Raw genomic sequence first — 13,784 nt, 5'->3', positions numbered from 1 at the left:
GAGGCACCACACCTGAGGGACTAGTCCAGTTTTTACAGAGAGCAGGTGTTGCCAAAATATGCCTAAATCTATATGAAGGAAACCATCCAAATAAGAGTCCCTGGGCAGCCATTAGTCACTTCTCTAGAAGAACAGATGCCAGAAGAGGCATTCAAAGACACGAGTGACAGAAGAAGGGATAGAGGTGCCAAGCTGAGGTGCCTTCCTGAAACCAGCACTGAGTTTTCATCTGTAACCACACGCAGTACCAAATGCTGTACACTCCATGCTGTCTTCCCGGGCAGCCACCCACACAGCACCGACAAACCTCAGGACTCATGTTTCAGCCTTCCTTCAATCAGGCAAGGATGATCAACAAACACAATGACGTCATCAGAAAGGCTCACAGGTGAGTGGGTTAAGAGGTCGAGGCCGCTGAGCCTGAGGAGTCCCGACCCTGGCCTGAGTGTGCTGGTTCCATGTGCATGGGCCAGGAGAACATTCTAGTCTCTTGATGAGATTACAGGCTTGAGTCATCATGCCAAACGCTTGGTCCCGCAAGCGCTGAGCCACCATACCGAAGTAGAATGTGGGGACAGGCTTCTGTGCTTGCTGAGTTCTAGGCCAGCCTGGTCTACAAAGAAATAAAAACTGGACTTCCGGGCTGGAGAAATGGCTCAGAGGTTAAAGAGCACTGACTGCTCTTCCAGAGGTCCTGAGTTCAATTCCCAGCAACCACATGGTGGCTCACAGCCATCTGTAATGGGTTCTGATGCCCTCTTCTGTTGTGTCTGAAGACAGCAACAGTGTATTCACATAAGTAAATCTTTAAAACAAACAAACTCGACTTCCCCTAATCAACAGATGCTTTACCATGTCTCACCAGCAATGGCTTGTGGTCCAGTAGCTGTGGCACTCAGCACAAACTGAGTAGCCACGTAGCCATGGCCCACAGGAACCCACGTAAAGACCACTCAATGGAATCCACACCTTTCTACCTGGGTGGGAAGCTGCTGTCCACCGTTTGCTTCTATTTGCACCCATGGCCTGACAAACCAGATAGCCAGCAAGGGGTTAAGTTTTCCCCTCTTGCCGTGTGGGATCCTAGGCACTGAGGTCAAGTCTTCACGCTTGGCAGACATAGACTTGACCAATTTGGCCATCTGACTGATCCTGTCTAGGCAGGGTCTTCCCTATGTAGCTTTGGCTTGGGCTTGAATTTATTTCTCTTGCCTCTGCCTCCTAGGTACCGGAATTACAGTTTCCTAGCTGATACATTGAAATAGTCCACCAGGCTCCAGGAAGAGGAACTTCATACCTTCCTGAGGGGTTAAAAAGGGGGTGAAGCTCCCCATCCCAACACACTTCCTAGACTCCACCCACAGCAGGTGGAGTCAGGCCAACATCTAACCCCCTCCCCCCTTCTCCAAGACTTTCAGCCCCTCACCCACCCAGCTGACCTGTCCGGTGCTACCATGATCCTTAGCACTCGGATTTCAGTAACAGACCACTGAGAAGGCTGAGACTTCCTGACCTACTCCCTTTCCTCTCCAGCCACAGGCTGTGTGACTAAGGAGCCACCCAAAGCCCTTCAGTGTATCACTTTAGTCATCAACCAGAAACTTTTGCCCCAAAAGCAAGTCTTGCAAGCAATAACCTAGGATGGCCTGGGAACTTTTAATCCCCCTGCCTCAGCAGCAGGTACAACTAACTACAAAATATTGTTTTACAAGGAGCACCAGCAGGACCTAGGAGGCGTGGACCACAACTGTAATCCCCGACACAATGTCTGAGCGTGAGGCTATCCTGGGCTACCGATGTCTTACATCAAGAAAAGGCTGAATGAGTAGGCCAATAAAGGTAGAGGAAACCAGTTTGTAATCCTAGCACTCTGAAGGCAGAGGTAGGTGGATCTCACTGAGACCAGCCTGCTCTACACAGCAAGTTCCAGGCCAGCAAGGATTACACAGTGAGACCCCATCTGAAGGCATGCAGACGGAATGGACTCCATCTGTAAAGTTGTCCTCTGACCTCCGCTGTGCACCACACACATTACGCGCGCGCGCACACACACACACACACACACACAAAATAATGCATTACTTATCTTTACTATACCTGACCGTGTTACCCCACACTTATGCATACATTGGGAAAGACATTGGCTAGAAGCCAAGGATGGATTCTAAATCAACACTATCTCCCTCCCGTTGGCATGGATCCCAGAGGGCACAGAATCAAACTGCAGGTGTTAAAATGTGGCGGTACGGCTCAAGGGAGAGGTGCTCTGTGGCTCACAGGAGGCCTTGGTTTCCAAGCCCAAAGGTAAAGACAGAACAACCGGGGTTTACTTGTACAGAATCTGGGTGCAGTCTGCAGTCTGAGCCTCAGGCTAACCTGTCGCAGCCTTCAGACTAAAAGGGGCTGCAGGGGAGCTGGTTGGTCCATGAGCCACCATACCTGGATGAAAAACTTATTTTTTTTTAATTATGTGTATGTACACACAAGGGTGGACACACACAGAGGCAGTTGTGTGCTGCAGGGGTGGGTGCCAGGCACAGAACTTAAGGAATGAGCCATCTGCCAGAGAAAACTTTTTTTTTTCACCTCTGCAAATGGTTATGGCCAGAAAGCAACTCATCAGACATCCCATAATTAACTAGCTATAGAATGGAGCTGGCAATGCGAAACTTCCTTTTTTTTGGGGGGGGTCCCCAAGATGGAGGTTTCTTTGTGTAGCCCTGGCTGTCCTGAAACTGGCTCTGTTGACCAGACTCTTCTTGAACTCAAGAGATCTGCCTGTTTCTGCCTCTGGAGAGTTGGGATTGAGTAAAGGTTTGAGCCATCACTGTCCCATCTTAGGGCTTCTCGCCAATGCTTCAAAATCCAAGACACACACAGGGAGGCAAAGCCACAAGGCCCTCTCCTGAGTCTATTTCCTTCTTGTCATCTCTGCTTCAAACTGTTACCAAGGTCGCAAGCTATCCCAAGAAAATGCTTACAGAGAAATGACTGTCACCAAAAATCAACAGGAGGTGCTGGAGAGATGGTTCAGCTCTTCCAAGGGACCCCTCTCAGTATCACGTGGTCGCTCACAGCCAGACATCCTCCTCTAACCCCCACCAGCCTGAAGAACATGTTGTGGTACAGGGACATACACACAGGCAAAGTACTCTCACACATAAAACTAATTTAAAAAAAGATTACAGGGTTTGAGCCTGGTAGTGCACACCTTTCATTCCAGCACTCAAGGCAGAGGCAGGAGGATCTGAGTTTCAAATCAGCCAAAGAGCTACATATAGTGAGACTCTATCTCAAAAAAAGCAAAACCACAAAAATAAATAAATAAATAAATAAAACAATACCCACTCAGAATTAACAGAACGAACTAATTGGTGACAAAACCGCCCGATCAACTTTTAACAGAGAACAGACAGGCTCAGAGGCCACCTCCTCCAGAGCCATCTGAGTTACAGAACTAGCAAGATTTGGAGGTGGGGGTCAGTATGATAATTAAGCTGGGATCGCTGCTGGGAGAGGGGACACCAATAGGTCGGGCTGACCTGAGCATCAGTTAAAACTAATCCTGAGAAATTTTAAGGAAGAAAAAAACAAGTAGTCTACTAGCAACCTAATATAGAGCTCAAAAATACTCAGTGGGCTCCAGTGAAGGAGAGCCCCAGGCAACTGTTCATTCTCCCTATTCTGGACTCTCTACACCAGTAGTGAACAAGTCCTGTTTCCAAGTTTGAACCCAAGGAAGGGAAGCTAAGTCACTTTCAGATGCAAATAAACTAGCACCTTGCCTACGGCCCCCCTAATCCGAGAGCCAGTCAACTCATTTGGTTTCAAACCAAATAAATGGGCTTGGAAGACTGCTGGTAGGGGGTACCTTGCTTCTGGTCATTCTTGAGGACCTGGGTTCCAGGCAGGACTTCTGACTAGCCAGGCTCCCTGAGAGGCCTGGGTCTCAAAGATGAAAGTAGAAGGTGATTAAGAACACACTCTTTCACAGTGGAAAACACAGACAGACAGACAGACAGACAGACACGCGCACGTGCGCGCTCACACACACACCACGGATACACAAGGAAGAGCAAGCCGGTCTCAGGTGGGCGGGATGATGAAAAAACTGAAAGCTGAGGGAACCAATCAGAAAGGCTGTGGAGGGTCTTCATCAGGCTGCGTCGATGGCAACCGTAACTCTAGACCCTATCCTTCTCTTGCGGTCTTTCAAAACAGAGATGGTGAAACAGCCCCTGGGACGCCATCTTTGTGTTATAGGTTGAGGGTAAAATTCGTCTCAATGATCTTCCACCACTGTTTGCTAAGAATGAACCCAACTCCAATAAACCTTGACCTGTGTTTGGAACTGGATGGAGAAACAATGAGGGCGAGCGAACCACGTGACTCAGCCGCCAGAGGGGATTAAACTTTAGAACTGCACAGCTCAACCAAGGTGGCCCTGAAAAAGTGAGTCCCCTCTCACCACTGGGGAGGCTGAGGCAGGAAAGCTGAGTTTGAAGCCAGCTGGGGCCTACTATAGCAAAACCGAAGGATGGGGAGGAACAAATCAAAACCTCGAATAAATTAAAACAACACACCTTCCACCCAGGCAAACTTAAAAAAAGCCCCACATTAGCCGCTCCTACAAGGAGACACACACACTCGATCAAGTTGTGTTTTAAAAGACAAAAGGCTAGGCTCAGGCATTCAGGAGAAACTTGCAGCCATTTTAAGGGGTGGGTTTTAACAAACCCAAGACTACTGAATGAAGGGCTGGGACTCTCTCCTAAAAAGATAGCATCTATCTGACTAAAATAAAGGGACCACAGGGGCTAGGGTGAGCAATTTCATTAGTCTCCAAACGCTTTCAAGATTCTCCTATTCCAGATACAATTTAAGAAAAATGTTCTTGATAAAGGAAAGCGAAGTCTGTAAGTTTCCTCTCCCCCCTAAAATATCTTCACTGATATCCAAAATACATAATCCAAACACTGAAAACCAAATTTTATAAACAACCATCAAGTCTACGCAATTTCCAGATTTTTCCTCCCCTCCTTGAGATAATTTCAGAAGCATACGCAGAAGAGTCCCCACACGGGGAAGATACCATAGCCTCCGTTTATTCCAGTTTATGGCCTCTTCCTGTGTCCAGAGGCAGCTTTATCAGCACGAATGGACTGGCCAAACTAGTCCTAATGAAAGCCTGCTCTATGCACTTCAATGACTATCCCAGGTAACAATCGACAAAGTTTAACAGTCAGCAAGTGTCCGCCATGTTTTTACATTCATGGAAAGTATTTTCTTGCTGAACTACAGGCACCAGCCTCTGTAATCACATACGAGGAACTCAAAGTTTAGTTCTGTGGCCCACAAATGAGATTCGAGCACTGTGTGTGACCTGGGACCTCCATCTCTCTCCCATCAATGAGATTCCTATTTAAATCCCGGGGTTTTTTTGTTTTTTGTTTTTGTTTTTTTTTTTTTTTTGGTAGAAATTCAAAGTTTACCATAAATAGGACCACCAGAAACAGTAGGATGAGGAAAGGGTAGTATTTTTTGGTCTATCTGGATGGTGTTCCTGTAATCCAGCACCCTTTGGCCTGCAGAGACAGAGAATCAGGAAGAGGGAAGACCAGTATGGTATATGGAGGAAGATCTGGACTTAAAAAACAAAACAGGGGGAGGGGGTATTGAGAAAATACTCTGATCTTCCCATATGAGAAACAAAATCCTATGGTTTTAAAACCATCCTGCATAGATTTTGTAAGTCACACAAAAATACACAATTTTAAGAGACTGATACAGACACTGAGTCCCTGCATGTCAAAAGCAGCTTCAATGCAACAACAACAACAAACCAGCAGCAATACAGAATACAGGCATGATGATGCTCACTCTAAGATCAGAGACAGAAACTCAGACAACTAACTTTACCAATTATTATTTTAGGCAGCAAATTACCTTGTTCAAAAGGATGGGAACCCTGGAGCCAGATCAGGATTCTGGGGGAAAGTCAGTCCCAGCAGGACTCCATATTCTGAGATGTCAGTTTTGAATTCTAGATCTTTCCAGAACCCAGCTTCAGGCAGAATGAACCCCTCTCATCAGGACCTTCACCCCACCTTCCATCCAAAATTTCAAAATCCTTTTCCGCCAAATCCCAGGGAGGCCTCCCCTACAGCCGGAAGCCATGTCATACAGCACCACCTACCTGTCCTTCAGGTCCCCAAGAGTCCTGCCATTTGAACCAAGCCCTGGGACACTCAACGCATACCGATTTCCTTCCCAATATGGCTTCCAAAGTCGCAAAAGGCTCACATCCTAGGTTGCCACTGGGAAGAGGGGGGGATGAAAGAGTCCCCAGTAGGCTGTGGTAGCAGCCAGCTCAGTGACACACCTCAGAAAACGGGAAAAATCTCAGAAGCTTTGAGCTTTTCACATGTGGTCATGAGGACCTGTCCCTAGAATCAGAAAACTTTCTTCTCCCTCTTCTTGAGTGTACACAGTGACTCTCTAGGCACAAAACTAGGCAAAAGCCCAAGCGAGCATGTCTCCCTTTGACTGAAACCTAAATGCCTACTTTTTATTTATTTGTTATTTATTTTTTAGTCTTTTGAAATAAGCTCTCACTTTGTAGACCAGGTTTGCCTCAGAGTCATAGCCATGCTCCTGACTCATCCTGGGATTACAGGTATAACCCAATTGTCGGGCTTCTTCTGGGTTTTAAAGTCCTTGTAACTTTTACTTAAACCAATTGAATATTCAGACATCTTGCCTCAGTTTCCAAATTGGAGGTTTGGGGGATACCTAAGATAGGTCATCTCCCCAAGGGAGAGACTGCATTTTTCTCTGAGAAGTTGGGTGACAACCAAGGGACTCCAGCCACATCACCGTCAGTCCTCCAAAAGGAAAGACACCCCAAATCATTTCGTCCTGTTGAGAGATTAACTTAACACGGTCATATATTTTAAACACAGGATGGCACAGTGGAACTCAGGGGAGATGCTCTGTGTACCACAGCTAAGACAGGGGTCCATCTATCACACACCCCCAAAGTGAAGACAGCAGCCCACCTATCAATCACACACACACACACACACACACACACACACACACACAGAGGAGACTCAGGTACTCTTTCCCAGTCAGGAGAATAAAGATCAGTTCCATCAGAGGGAAAAGGAGGCGTGTGGGTCTTTTTATCCAAAGTACCTTTCTGTCACCTTCAAGAGTCTTGACAATCTCCAAGCGTCTTGCTTTCATGAAAAGCTGAGAAAACTCACTCAGCAAACCTGAGGTTCCCTTCAATAGACCCCAATCTTAACCTTTCCTGACCACACATGCCGCCGAAAGGGACTTTAAAGACATCTGGGGTTCGGCCCAGGTTTGAAAGCACCTCTCCCACGTGGTTCAAATGCTTCGATAATTTACAGTGGATAAACCAGACATGGGAAATAATGAAACTGTGTCATTTGCAGAGAAACGGATGGGAAAGGAGCCTCTATCCCCTGAGGAGGGAAAAGCCTGGTTTTCCCTCAAGGTGGCCTCTGTAGGGATAAAGGGGGGCTTCAAAGGTGTGCAGAGAAGACCACCTCCGTGAAGCTGGGAAGGAAAACCACAGAGCCACATGGTCTCAGACCCCCAACGTAGGTATGTATTTATGACAGGAAATCAGAAGAAAACTGAGCCAGAGAACAGGTGATAGGAGGCGGAGAGGAAAGCACTCACACGAAGAAGCCGTCAAGAGACTCATTCTATCTGCTTACTCCAAAATGTTTTGTGTTGTTTTGAGGTAAAGCCAATCATGGTGGCTCACATCTGTAATCTCAGCATTTGGGAAGTTGGGAGAAGAGATGACTGACTGCATCAGAGACCAACCAACCTGGGCTACATAGTTCCAAACCAGCCTAGGCTAAAAAGACAAGACCCTATCTCAAAATAAATAGGCAGGGAGTTAGTCCTTCTCAAATCAGCCTTACCAAACACCTACAGCCGATTGAAGCATCTTTGACTAAAAATTAACAAAACGAAACAAACAAACAAAAAAAGATGACACTTCAATACTTCCTCTCCCCAGTGGAGGGAAACAATTCAGGTTTCAGGGGGCTCTGCCCTGCCTGGTCCTCGAATTTGATCCTAAGATTAGGATCAAGTAAATTGGCTCTATTTTCCTGCTCAGGGGATTTTCTAAAAGTAATGAAAGAACATACTAGAAACATCCAACCACAAATACGAGAAATCAGAAGTCAACCCTGGTCTGAAAACCGAAGTGAGTCATCGACTTCACTTCAAAAGAAACCTTTTTAAGAAAGCTTACTCTCTTAGCATTAAAATTATTTTTTTTCCAATCTCAGTCAATTTAAGGACGACAGAGGATAACTCCACCCTCCTCCCCAAATAACGCGTTAGAATGTGGACCCCGCTGCGGCGGTGCCGGCAATCCCACGCTAAGCCACGCGGGATTGTGTTTGTCCCCCCACCCCCCCGCTGTCCTTAAACGACAGGAATTCCACTGCAAATCGCACAGGGTCTCAGATTTACATGCAGATCGAGGCAAGGTTACCTAACCCATCAAGACTAAGGGTGGTCCCGCCTAGCCTCTCCCCTCAAGCTTCCAGTGGGGATCGCGGGAACCGAAGGTGGTCCAATACCAAAATAAAAATAATGCCCAAAGGAGTAATCAGGTCCGAGGGCTGCACTGCTGCCCTCAGATACTCAGACCTCACCCCCCCATTTCGAGCTGCAGGAGGCTCCGCGTTTTTCCAAGGCAAGCAGACTGAGCGCCTGTGGATGACGATGCAGGGTGGCTACAGGGTCCCCGCGGGATAGGAGATGGGGCCGGCTTGGGAACAGCGCCAGAGACCCAACTGCGGTGGTCCCAATCTGGCCTCTATCTCTCTCAAGGGCCCCCAGGAGGCCACATGGTCACTGCACGTGGGTACTCACCGACCAGAACATGCTTTACATAGTGTGTAAAACAACTGTAGAAGCAAAAATAAGGACTTATTACGGGGTTCCTTGCTTAGTAAAATGTCACAGTCAAGGCCCCTTACCAACATCCTTGCAGACAACACGGTAAATGCCAACCTGTGCAACTGACAACAAAAAAATCAAGTCGTCCGGCCAAGCTCGCACGTGGGAAGCCACCCTGCACTGCAATCATCCCTTCCCCACCCCAGAGCCCTCTCTGCACGTTGGGCGGCCTCTGGCGGGCCCACACAAAAGAAGTCCACGACTCCACAAACATACTTTAACTCCTCACCACTCGTGCCTAACAAGATAAACTCACTGCACATTTTATCGCACAGGAGAAAAAATATTAATAAATGAAGTTTGGCTGGAGAGATGACTTATTAAGAGGCATTTGCCGTAAAGCCTGAAAGACCTGACTTGGGTCCCCGGGTTCTAGTGGGTGGAGAGGCGACTCCTGAAAATTACCTCCTGACCTACACCCTCGTGTACAAATAAGTAAAAAATGAGAGAAAAAAAAAAAAAAAGAGGGAGGCGGAGAATCCGGGGTAGACTTGAGTAGCATAAGCCCTGGGTTCGAACCTCACCACTGAAAGGAAACGAAATGAAACAAAAAAGGAGGGAATCTCGACTTTTGGGACTCTTCGGACATGCACAGAGAAGGAAACAGTCGTCAAGTCCTGGTTCTCCGAGAAACTTGGGGGGATGGAGATGATACAAATCCACCAAAAAAGTCCCTTTCCCCTCGCCCGCGCCCCACGCGCACTCACCTCGTCGTCGTGGTGCTGGCAGAAGCCGAGGCGCTCCGGGAACACCGAGAGGATAGAGAAGGGCGCACCAGCAAAGGGCGGCCCGAGCCCCAGCTGCTGTGCCGCCGAGGCGGCCGCAGGCCCCGGCGGGCCGCGCTCGATGTAATGGTCCTTGGTGAGGCGAACGCGCTGGTGCGCGCGGACACAGTTGTCGCACAGGTGTTCCTGGCAGTCGAGACAGCGCGACGAGGCGGCGTTGCCCTCGTCGCAGGAGCTACAGCCGTGCGGCCGGCGCAGCAACAGCGACCCGGGGGAGGCGGCCGGGCCGGGCGGCGGCTGCGGCGCCGGAGCGGCGGCGCGCTGGACCGGGTGGTGCGCGTGGTGCCGGTGGTTGCTGTGGCCGCCCGCGCCCCCGGGGCCGCCGCCCGCGCGCCCGTTCTTGGGCGGCGGCTCGTCGGCGGTGGCCACCACGGCGTCCAGCAGGTTGCTGAGCAGGAAGGCGGACGACGGCAGCGCGTCCATGCCGGCCGCCTCGGCCAAGACCACCTTCTGATCACACACGGGGCAGCGCAGCTTCAGCGCCTCGGCAGGGCCGGCGCCGCCGGGAGCCGGCAACCGGTGCGCCTCGAGACACGGCCGGCAGAAGGCGTGCAGGCAAGGCAGGACGTGTAGGCGCCGCGGCGCCGCACCGGGGCCGCCGCCGCCCGCCGACGACGTGGACGTCTGCGAGGACGACGACGAGGCGGACGAGCTGGAGGAGAGCGGTGCGGGCGAGCCGCACATCTCCTTGCACAGCAGGCAGATCTGGAAGTCGGTCTCGGGGAACGAAGCCATTTGCAGGCGGGCCGGAGAGCAGAGGGCGTGCGGCGAAGAAGAGGGCGCGCGGCTCACTCAGCAGAGCGCATCCAGGACGCGGTGGAGGCGACCACTGAGCCACCTCGGCAGGGCGGGATTGCACTGTTATACCGCAGCAAGCGAGCGCCCGCACAAGTCTCAAAGTCCGCCGTGGAATCCGGTCCCCGAGGCGCAAAACAATTTGGTCCCGACGAGTCTTGCTTGTGTTGCCTGGTTTTTTTTTTCCCTTTTTGCCCTCCGGCTAAATGGATTGAGTCTCCAGGAGGGAGGGGAAAACGTCCCGGAGTCGCAGCAGTCCGAGTCCCCGCGCGCGCCGCCGGCCGCCCCGCCGCATGACGCGGCGGCAGGAGCTCCTGCGTGGCGGCCGAGGCGCAAACTCCCCCGCGGCGCGGTCGGCTCGGGCGCGCAGCTGCACCTCGTGCGGGGGCCCCCGGCCCGCGGAAGCACGCGTGCCAAGTACGCACGCGCGCCCCACACAGTCCGCGTCTGTGCGCAGCCCGGCCGGGCCGCGGTCTCTATGCGCTCACACGCACGCGCGCCCCACGCGGCCCGGCGCCCGTGTGTCCCCCGGCCTCCTAGCTCTCTCTCTAGCGCGCGCTCCGACCCTTCTCCGGCCTCAGGCGCTCCGCGGCGCGGGGCCGCAGGTCCCCGCGGGCCGCCCTGAATTATTCATCGGCGGGAAGATATTGGATGTACCCGCCGCCCGCTCCGCGCGGGGCCGTCGTGCAATGTTATCCGCGTTCCGCGCGCGCCGCGCGCCCCTCCTCCTCACGGCCGTCCTCTCCGAAACCTGGGCAGCGAAGGAGATCACATTTCCTTTGTCATCGGGCCATTTCACCCTCGCTTGGGTCCCCCCTTCAATCCCGGAGCCTCGGGAACCGAGTCTCCCGCCCGGGCTTGGTGGAATCAGAGGAGTACGCGAGGGACCCGCGCGGCCACTTCGGGTGCCGCGTGGCCAACGCCGCCCGCGGCTCCCGCCTGCGTCATCCTCCTATGAACGAGTCGCCGAGCGGGGATGCGGGTGGCCCCGGCTGCGCTGCGCCTACCGGGCTCAGGCTCTCCCGATGCCCTGGTCTCCTGGGTTGCTTTGGGCTTTATTTTGCACAACTCCCCCGAACGAGGGGCTGTGAGCGTGCGCGTGTCCCCCTTCTTTCTCCGCTTTGCCGCCTCTCGGAACGCGGGTTATTGGGACTGATCGGAATTCGGAATCCTTTTAATCTCCAAAGGAGCAAACTCACTTCCGCCCGAGTGCTGGCAGAGGTGGGGGAGGGGAGGCCGGGGAGGGGGTTCCAGGCAAACAGGAAACATTAGCCCTCTTGGCCCGGCCCGCTTTTGTGTGCGCCTCCCCTCCTCCCACCACCCTCCTCCCCCGCTCCGGCCGCGGGGGAGACGATCGCCCCCCAGGCCTCAGTGTGACGACCTTTGGAACCTCCTGGGCGAGGAACGCAGAGCGACTCTTCCGTTTATTTAAAAAAAAGAAAAAAAGAAAGAAAGGAAAAAAAGACTTTAATTCTGAAACCTTGCCTCTTGGAGGTTGATGGTCACTGCCCCGGAGAGCTAGGGTTCCCCCCCTCAACACTACCCCCCACCCCCTTTTTTTCTCTTCCCTTTCCTTTACATTTCTCTAGGACTCTACAAAGCTGAGACCGACCTCGAAGCATCGCACACTTGTGAAATTGGATGCATGGAACTAAACGAATCTGAATTCTGATCGTCCAAGGGGCCGGTTGCTCTCAGTTTTAATGGGAGCCCAGGCAGCTGTTAAGAGAAGGCGACCCACTGACGTCCCCGCGGCCATCTGGGTGGTGCCCCAGGCGGTTCTGAGGGTGGAACTTCAAGGCTCTCAGAAGAATGACTTGGAAAGGCTACTCTCAGAACTTTTTTAAAATGCTATTTAAAATGGGTGTGGTGGTGTACCCATTATAATTCAGCAGGCTAGAGGCTGAGGGTGACTACAGAGTGAGACCCTCTGTCAAATTAACGCGTGAGTAAAATACATAAACAAATGCCATCAAGCTGTGTATAAAATTTCACTCTGCAAATTATACTGTTAGAAAAAAGATGGACACTGGACCCTCAGATGTTCAATACCTGGGCTACATGAGACCTCTCAGAAAGCGGTGAAAGAACTGGAGAGGTAGCTCAGCAGTCTGTCAAGAGGACAGTTCAATTCCCAGAACCCCACTTTGGGTGTCTCTGAACTTCTTGCTGCCCTTGGGCACCTGGATTCATCTGCATCCACCGCCCCCCCCACACACACACAGATATGCATAATTTTAAAAATACACATTTTTTTTTCTTTTAAAGAAAGACTAGAAGCGGACTTAGCTTCCAATCTGAGTAAGCATTCCTGGATGGTAATGATAAGGACAGGGTACAATTTCTAGATACTGCCTTTTTATTCATGGAAAACAACAACAACAATGGCAACAGAAAAGAATATTCTGGAAACATGAATCAATTCAACTGGATAGGCTGCTGAAGAAGCAGATCCCTCAGGGCTCAGATGCTGCAGGGATGAAGGCTCTCCCCTGGCCCACAAGTGACCTGAAGCATCATGGGAAGAAAGACCAGAGACCCTCTGCTTTTCAGAGCTTCACAGGTCAAACACCATCGAACATCTGTCATCTTCTGCTCCTAGGACGTGGAAGTGAAGAAGCCATTGGTCCTCCAAAACAGAGCAGAGCTCCCCTAAACAAAGATGGGAGACTTTATAATGTCAAAATGAGGACCAGAAGAAACTCTCATTTCTGTTTATAATAAAATTATTGGGGAGGCCTCAAAAAAAATTTTTGTAACAACCATTTGGGCACAGAAGATCGTTCTGCAAAGGAAAGACATGTGCTACTAAGTCTGAAATTTCAGTTCCATCCCTGGGACCCACATGGTGGAAGGAGAAAAGCAAATTATCTTCTGTGGCAGCAAGAGTCCATCACACAAATAAATGTAAAGTGTAATGCAAATTTATTTAAAGATTTATTACGTTGTACAGGTGTGTGTACAGGTATCCACCGGAAACAGAAGAGGGTGTTAGATGTCTTGACATTGGAGTTACAGGAATCTCTCAAGCTACTGATATGGGTGCTGGGCACTGAGCTCCAGTCTTCTGGTGGAGTGGTGTGATGGTTTGTGTATGCTTGGGTCAGGGAGTGGCACTATTAGGAGGTGTGGCCTTGTTGGAGTGGGTGTGTCACTGTGGGCATTGGCTTTAAGACCCTCATCCTA

General features: G+C 50.9%; 1 protein-coding gene across 1 annotated transcript in view; it reads right to left on the bottom strand.

Annotated features, from left to right (window-relative positions):
• Positions 1-11,793, bottom strand: part of Trim71 (tripartite motif containing 71) — a 53,758-nt gene extending 41,965 nt beyond the window's left edge. Inside the window, exon 1 of the mRNA XM_028767440.1 lies at positions 9,726-11,793. Coding sequence (XP_028623273.1) covers positions 9,726-10,538 — 813 coding nt within the window. The 5' untranslated portion in view covers positions 10,539-11,793. The remainder of the gene's footprint in view (positions 1-9,725) is intronic.
• Between the last annotated feature and the right edge of the window lie 1,991 nt (positions 11,794-13,784).

Source organism: Grammomys surdaster, unplaced genomic scaffold (genome assembly GCF_004785775.1).
Source record: "Grammomys surdaster isolate TR1022 unplaced genomic scaffold, NIH_TR_1.0 172, whole genome shotgun sequence".
In the NCBI taxonomy this organism is placed as follows: domain Eukaryota; kingdom Metazoa; phylum Chordata; class Mammalia; order Rodentia; family Muridae; genus Grammomys; species Grammomys surdaster.
Note: the sequence above shows the minus strand (reverse complement) of the source record. Positions and strands in the feature narration are given on the sequence as shown.